This window comes from Cynoglossus semilaevis, chromosome 19 (assembly GCF_000523025.1).
Source record: "Cynoglossus semilaevis isolate Cse_v1.0 chromosome 19, Cse_v1.0, whole genome shotgun sequence".
NCBI lineage: Eukaryota > Metazoa > Chordata > Actinopteri > Pleuronectiformes > Cynoglossidae > Cynoglossus > Cynoglossus semilaevis.
In genome coordinates this window covers 1160374-1168361 of record NC_024325.1, presented here as the reverse complement: position 1 = coordinate 1168361, position 7988 = coordinate 1160374, and the positions used below count along the sequence as shown (strand labels likewise).

At 40.7% G+C, this 7988-nt stretch overlaps 1 protein-coding gene and 1 long non-coding RNA gene across 2 annotated transcripts in view; one reads left to right on the top strand and one right to left on the bottom strand.

The window, feature by feature from the left end:
- The window catches only part of LOC107990066 (uncharacterized), a 35045-nt gene extending 33870 nt beyond the window's left edge, over positions 1–1175 (bottom strand). The window contains exons 1-2 of the long non-coding RNA XR_003052862.1: positions 1056–1175; positions 755–982 (exon numbers count right to left, since the gene is read on the bottom strand). This is a non-coding gene — a long non-coding RNA (uncharacterized LOC107990066). The remainder of the gene's footprint in view (positions 1–754; positions 983–1055) is intronic.
- Positions 1–7988, top strand: part of LOC103394782 (unconventional myosin-XVIIIa-like) — a 22441-nt gene that overhangs the window by 13013 nt on the left and 1440 nt on the right. The window contains 14 exon segments of the mRNA XM_025065541.1: positions 547–670; positions 775–975; positions 1070–1180; positions 1852–1956; positions 2052–2198; positions 3034–3141; positions 3515–3631; positions 3870–3953; positions 4190–4327; positions 4928–5113; positions 5213–5352; positions 6113–6157; positions 6931–7047; positions 7541–7976. Of these exon segments, the coding sequence (XP_024921309.1) occupies positions 547–670; positions 775–975; positions 1070–1180; positions 1852–1956; positions 2052–2198; positions 3034–3141; positions 3515–3631; positions 3870–3953; positions 4190–4327; positions 4928–5113; positions 5213–5352; positions 6113–6157; positions 6931–7047; positions 7541–7976 (2059 nt within the window).

Here is a 7988-nt window from a genome sequence, read left to right as displayed (position 1 = left end):
CCCTGGGGTTAATCATAGATGGACTTAATTATGAATTAATTAATAACTAAATACTTTTTCTATCATCCCAACTCAGTATAGTTCTTTAATATGTTCTGCATCACGACACACCATCATTGTCAAAATATGATTAATAATAATAACATCCTGTAACCCAGTGTTTCGCAACCACTGTGCCGTGAGAAATCAGTAGGTGCGCCGTGGAATATTATCCAATTTCACTCAATTGGGCTGAGAACTATTATTTATTTATTGCATATAATTTTGCTTTGCACGTCAAAGCATGAAAGGCGGAGCGATTAAATACTCATCTGCTAGGTGGCAGCAGATGGCTATGAAAAGTAGTAAGAAAAAGATAATTAATTTTTGTGAGTGTCTTTCTTCAATTCCTGCCAGTATATCAGCGTCGGCTTCAACTAAACAGGCCGAGATTTTAGTCAAATATGAGGTCATTTAAAGAGAAGATTATTATATTTTGACGATATACATGTGATATATATGTGTAACCAATGTTGTTCTAAACACTGTGCTGCACTGGTGTCATAGATTTGACCTGGAGCAGAACCGGGCTCAGGATGAGGTTCAGAGGGAACGTGGTCAGAGGGAGAAGTTGGCTAGAGAAAAGGACGCAATGACAAGTGAATTGTTTAACCTTCGCCAGCAGCTGCAGGTAAGCTACATTTTTCAAACAAAGTTGACTGTTATGTCTCCTACCTCCCTGATTCCTCCCTGTCTCTAGCTGGATTGGACTTACAGCCTTTCCTTTGTCTTCAGGACAAGGACGATGAATTGTGCACCACAAGTACGAAGGTCCAGCAGCTGGAGGCAGAGTTACATGATCTGACCTCCCAGGAGTCCAAGGATGAGGCGTCGCTAGCCAAGTTAAAGAAGCAGCTTCATGATCTTGAGGCTAAGGTGAAAGACCAAGAGGAGGAGCTGGACGAACAAGCCGGCACCATCCAAATGCTGGAGCAGGTACGGCCTGTTAATGAAGTCGTTTTTATGTCATGTCTGTTATGTTTTGATGTTCAGATTTGAATGTTGTCGTATCTCACTATCATTCATCAAGGCGAAACTGCGGCTTGAGATGGAGATGGAGCGGCAGCGGCAGACCCACTCTAGAGAAATTGAGAGCAAGGATGAAGAAGTGGATGAGATCAGGCAGTCCTGCAACAAGAAAGTAAGCAGCGTTATTTCTTAACTGCTGCAATATTGTTTTTATGTACACTATTAATACTACTTGCATTTTTAACAGTTCCATGCTATCCATGTTTGGTCAAAAGAAGGGATAAGTGATATTAAACCTGTGGAGCCTAACTGACAATACCTGGGATGGGGTCAATAATCTTCAGTTTTGTGAATGTGTAATACTTGCTTAACTACTACTGCTATTATTATGCTATTGTTGCTATTATGCTATTGTTATTGACAAGGAAAGTAATAATTTAAAACAGCATAGTCTCAGCATTATGATGAAAATAAAGTTAGCTACATGCTAGCTACACACTAGCTTAAAGAGCAATATAAGTGAACCTTATAACACTACACAGATTATCACATCATCATGCCATAGTTGCAGCTGTTACACGAGGTGTGTTCAGGTACCATCAGAAACTTGAGAATCAGAGGAAGAATTAAAAATAAATAAATAAATATAAATTTATATATATATAGTTATTTGACCATTTAATTAATTATTTCAGTAGGCAGGGCTAACGCCAATCTAAAATGAATTCATGATGTGCCACAGCACTGAAATAATTATATGTATAATATATATAATATAATAATTATTGTTTTTTTATTAAACGTAAATGGATTTGGTATTTTAATCATTTTTTGATACATCAGCTAAAACAGATGGAGGTGCAGCTGGAGGAGGAATATGAAGACAAGCAGAAAGTGCTGCGTGAAAGGAGAGAGCTGGAGTCCAAGGTGCTGAATGTCCAGGATCAGGTACGGTGGTCATCGATTTGATAATGCCACTGATGTAAAAGTATAGAACGTATTTGTTACAGTGTGTACTAGAGGGGACTTGTTGTGTCCTGCAGATGACTCAGAGGGATGTGGAGACGGAGAAGAAGCTGAAGAAAGACCTGAAGAGAACCAAAGTTCTTCTGGCTGATGCACAGCTCCTGCTGGACCACATGAAGAACAACACGCCGAGCAAGAGGGAGATCGCTCAGTTAAAAAATCAAGTATGTTACTCTGTTGAAGATACTTTCACTTACTTTTACTTTTAGAACAGTAGGCAACTTGTTTTGCTTACTTTTACTTTTAGAACAGTAGGCAGTTTATCAGTCAGCGAACCTTCTGTCTTTCTCATATTTAGGACCAGAAAATGTACACACTTGCAAATGTATACATGCACATAGAATTTATTTTCGAACAAATCCCATCCATCCATCCATCCATTTTCATCCGTTACCGAATCACAGGGGTAGCAGTCGCCACCCAAATCACCGTACCAACCCCCCTGAACCTTCCTGCGGGGGGTGAGTCCACTGGAAGGTACCAACCGCCCTATCTGGGATTCGATCTTGCCCAGGAGGTGAACCCTGGGGTTCCACAGCAATGACATAGAAATTGCCTCTGAGCCAAAGCACCACTATTTTCGAACAAATTCCTACGCAAATGCTCTGGGAAGAGTGTCTTCCTTTAACCCGACTTCTGCTGTGTCACCAGGAGAAGAGAAAGATAAATTCATGTTTCGTCTTCTCACCCCCTATTGGATAAAGACACAATGAAACATGGCGCGCTGATAAACACTTTGTTCGTTAGTTTAGTTGATGTGTCATCAGCATACAGTTAGATCAACACCTGATTAAAGGCTTCCAATGAAGTGTAATTTAAATTATCATTTTAATCCTACCGTTGTCATTTGCATTTTGTACACTACTAGCGTAATCGCAACGGGTTTGCATCTCGTCCAAAGCCTTGCAGTACCATGGAATCACTGTGATGTAGACTGACCCCAACACTGACCCTAACCCCTACTTTTGTCACCCCATTTCTCCTACTTTTTCCTCACAGCTGGAGGAGTCAGAGTTCACCTGCGCTGCAGCGGTGAAGGCTCGGAAGGGGGTTGAAATCGAGGACCTGCACGTCCAAATCGACGACATAGTTAAAGCCAAGATGTCGGTGAGTTTTTGGACGATTGAAGCCAATGAATTTTACAGCATGGATACGTGGAAATTCTTTGTTGATTTGTGGAATTATTTTTTGTAAGCAGAATGATATTGAATGAGAACTAGTAAGCGGTCCGTGGTTATAGTTAGCACTCCAACCGCTTTACATTACAGGTACTGGATTTAAACAAGTCACATCACTGACTGTCACTTCCTGGTGGAAATGAGTCAATCAGTTGGTTTCATTCTACAGCTGGGAGTCTGTCCAGATTGTGTTTTCAGTACTGACACAGCTTTTCCAGCCAAAGGCCTTTTGTCAGTAGATAATGAAAGTGTCTTCTCACTTCACACTTGAATGCACGCCCTCCCTCACTCTGTCCCGTCAGTTGGAGGAGCAGGTCAGTCGGCTGCAAAGAGAAAAGAATGACCTGCAGTGTCGTATGGAGGAGGAGCAGGAAGACGTGAATGAGCTGATGAAAAAACACAAGGCTGCGGTTGCCCAGGTAATTCATCCATTTGGTTCAAGTAGCAAGTATTTATTTAAAATGTTCTAGGTGTAATTTCACTGTCTCACAAAAATATAGTCGGTGACCCGCGCTTTATGTAAAACGTTCTTTTGTTCGTATACATTAATTTGTGAGAGCCAAAAAAAGCCTTACCAAACTAAGACATGTTCATGAAGGTTTTTGATTATCTACTGACTTCATGTTTGTATTTGTTGGTGTGTTTGGTTCCCAATAGTCTGCTAGAGACCTGAGTCAGATCACTGAACTGCAGACGCAGCTGGAGGAGGCCGCAAAGGAAAGGCAGGAGTTCCAAGAAAAGGTAAAAGGAAATCCCTTAAAATTATATACTACCTAGACCCTAAATTACTGTGTAAACCCTGAAAATGTTAATTTTGAGGATGCTTGCTTCGTATGTCAAACTCAAGGCCTGGGGGACAAATAAGGCCCACTGAGTCATCTTAAGTGGCCCCGGGAACTTTTAAAAACATGTATTATTTAGTAGTTACATCTATGGTACTGATTGAGTGTTTGTTTTTGCCTTTGTCCGTCTCACAGCTCCACTCACTGCAGAGTCAGTTAGAGTTTCAAGAACAGTCCATGGTCGAAAAGTCCCTCGTGAGCCGCCAGGAGGCCAAGATCCGCGAGCTTGAGACAAAGCTGGAGTATGAACGGACACAGATCAAACGCTTGGAAGTGAGTTGACAAAAATTCAAAAGGTGTGCTTAGTGAAGCCTTAGACAAAGTGAGGATATACCATATCTTCCGGACTATATGTTGCTCCGGAGTATAAGTCTCACCAGTCAAAAAAATAATAAAGAAGAAAAAAAAACATATATAAGTCACTCTGGCGTATCAGTCACACCAGTGCCCTCTAGCGGGTGTCAGTATGGAAATAACGAACATGTACAGCTTCAGTGGTACAGGAGTAGCAGATACTGGCACACAAGCCTAGAGTGCCCTCTAGTGGCTGTCAGTGTTTAAAAAAAGGATGGAAAAAAAGTGTGACTTATAGTCCAGAAATTACGCTGGTTGAGGGTCTTTAGCTTGTTATTGCTGAGGTGCTGATAAAGATCAACATCCATCAAGAATTTCTTTTTTTTGCAAAGATTTTGCAATACAAGTTTATGACAAAACAGAGAAGTATATCCAGAAGTATATCCAAAATTTAAACATTTGAGAAGCTGAGTTACTGTGGTATCAGCGGTTGAGGCCGAGAAAGGAAATCACCAATACATTTTTTTTAGAATATCTCTTTCCTTGTAACCGAAGTCATGATTTTTTTTTTGTTCCCAGGGCCTTGTGAGTCGCCACAAAGATAATCTGGAAAAAATGATGGAGGAGAGAGACCAACATATTGTTGCAGGGAACAGGGAGAATGAGCAGAATAAACGAATGCAGAGGCAAATAAGGGACTTGAAAGAAGAAATGGCAGAATTGTCCAAGAAGGAAGGCGAGGCCAGCCGGAAGAAGCACGAACTGGTAATCAACCTCAGTGATTACCAGTCCGCGAGACTTCGAGCTACTCATGGTGCTTCGCAATAGCTAACGGCCAGTTCTGCTCTGTGATCCAATTAATAGGAAATGGACATCGAGAGCTTGGAGGCAGCAAATCAAAGCTTACAAGAAGACCTCAAACTAGCCTTCAAAAGGATAGGTGACCTGCAGGCCGCCATTGAGGATGAGATGGAGAGTGATGACAACGATGACTTAATCAACAGGTACTCAACTGTTTTACATGTTCATTAACGTCTGGAACCTTTCGTGGATTTCTGTAGATTTTTCAGTGCTGGTGCAAACAATTATCCGTTTTCACACTGGCATTTAATACGGTATTTTCTGCTCAGACACGCTAATCCACCTAATGATGTGGGTTTCGATCTCATATTAACTTATGGTCTGCATCAGTGTTTCCTAAACTTTTTTTCAGGGGATCCATATTTTAAAAGTCACAATCCTTTGCAACCCAAGTCAATAGACATTATGCGAGACGACCCAAAAAAAAAACTCTTGCGACCCACCTGAGGGTCACGACCCAGTCTTTGGGAACCAATGGTCTACAAAGCCATGAGAGCTACAACAGGTTTTGCTTTGTGTGTGTACCACCAGTACAACAAAGTCTTGCACATGCTCACTTTCACCTGATGTCATCTCTTTAGTGCAGCCTTTCCTTCTGGCAGATTGCTGATGTATTCTCCCCAATACTGTCTCAAACTCCTTCAGCGCCACGTCTTGTTATATAGTTATCCATATTGGAAAGACGATATCTCGTTTATTCTATATATATATATAGTTATAGTTATATAGTTTGGTAATCACGCAAAACCAACGCACACTCGATCCCCTTTCTGAAGGTGAACAAAAACAGGTATCGAGTCTGCCGGAAATCCCACATCACTGCACTTCAACTATTACCTAATAGTTGATTGTGTCTCTCACTTTTATTTTTGTCTTTTCCCCCTTTTTTCATATTGGGGACAGTCTGCAGGATATGGTGACAAAGTATCAGAAAAGGAGGAACAAAAAGTAAGTACGGAAAAAGAAAAAACGTATATATAAGTATAAATATCCACTACAATGAATGCTGTTGTACATTGCTGCGCATTGGTTTTAACTTGATTTGATATTAAATTATGATTATAAACAATCTGTTCCAGGGTAGGTCATAACATAAAAAAACTAAATGGTATATATTTATAAATATATATATATTTGGGGAGCTTGTATATCTGAGACATGGTGGTTTATATTGAGATTTAAAATGCACATGAGAAAAAAGAAAGAAACCTCGTCATTGTTTTTGTATTATATCTGTTTGTGAATCAGTTACACAATTTTCTTTTTATATACAAAACAGGTCATTGTTTTGCTATGATAATCAGTATTATCAGTCCTCTCCTGAGAAATCCTTGCTCTAAGGCTGATAGAGACAGAGAGACTGTTTAATCCTCCACAAAGCCTGTGTGTTTTAATAATGCTTCATTCTTAAATTCTGAGCCCCGTTCTGTTACTAACATGAAATCTGAAAAATCTTTTACTAAGCTTTTAGGGGCAGACGAAGCGGAAGACAAGACAGTGTTCTCTGGAAACAAAATATTCACATTATTCACACACACGATTGATGTGTTAATCTGTCAGCTTCCTGTTTCCTGTCTTTGTTAGATTTTTAAATGCAGTGGCTCGTTAGTGTTAGACATACGTCGCATTTTTCGACCATCTTGCTCCGACTGCTGGGAATAACTACTTACATCAAAACGTAAACCCTAATTGCTAACATTGTTTTTGTCCCTGTACCACAGTGGCAATGACACAGAAACCGATTCCGAGTTGGAGGATCGGGTCGATGGAGTGAAATCTTTGCTCTCGAAGAACAAATGCTCTACAAAGTCCGATGAGGGAACCTCCAAAAACACCAGGTTGGTTGACGATACTTAAATTAAACCTTTAAATGTTGCGATAAATACAACTATATATAGGAGTATTAAAAGAGAAAATAAAATTCATTGGAAAAAGGTGCTCCTAATGATGCTTTAGCCAGAGTATGTGGAGCAGGTGACAGCAGTTATGCTGATTAGGGGGTGTGGCTGCAGGAGTGAGCGAGGAGAGGTGAAAAGGATACGCGTCACCACCTGCCAGGATTAGGCGATTTTTGCAATTTATATAACAATATTTTTTCAACAGATATTAAGGTAATTTGCTTTATTTTTCTATAGTAAAATATTAATAAAAAACCCCTTTAAAGTATAGAAGGTCAAGACATTGTATCAACTGTTGACTAAAATCTGTAATCTTGTACATTTTCAAGTAAAGTAAAAAAGTTGACCTGGAGAAGTTTTGTTTTAAACAAGTAATAAAATTGTATATTTATTTAGTTTTGACCTTATGTGTGTCAAATGTATTTCCTTTCAGATACGAAGTAAATGCAGATGTGAAGGAGGTGAAGGAAGGTAAACAGAAGACGAGTGACATCGGCAAGGATAAAACCGAAGTGGAGCCGGGCAGATCAGTCTCGGTCATGAGTTCCCTCAGCTACAGAAAGCGCTCCAACCTTAAAGACTCCATCGGCGGGACTGGTGACGAGAGCTTTCTGTTTAGCACTCTCAAAGAACAGCCCGATTTGCCAGACCACGCCTCGCTTCGTAAAGCTAAGTCGAAGTCAGGAGAGCTCCCCGATGACAGGAAGAGGGGTCGAGTGCAGGAAGACCTCGATGACAAAGCCTCTATCATTTCTTCGGCGTTCTCCGAGGCCACCAGTAGAGCCAGGAAGGGCCTGGAGTCTCGCTGGACTTCCCGCAGCAGCCCCGAGTTTGATGACGCGTCCTCCTTGGCTTCAAGCAGGAAGCTCATCAGGAGGAGC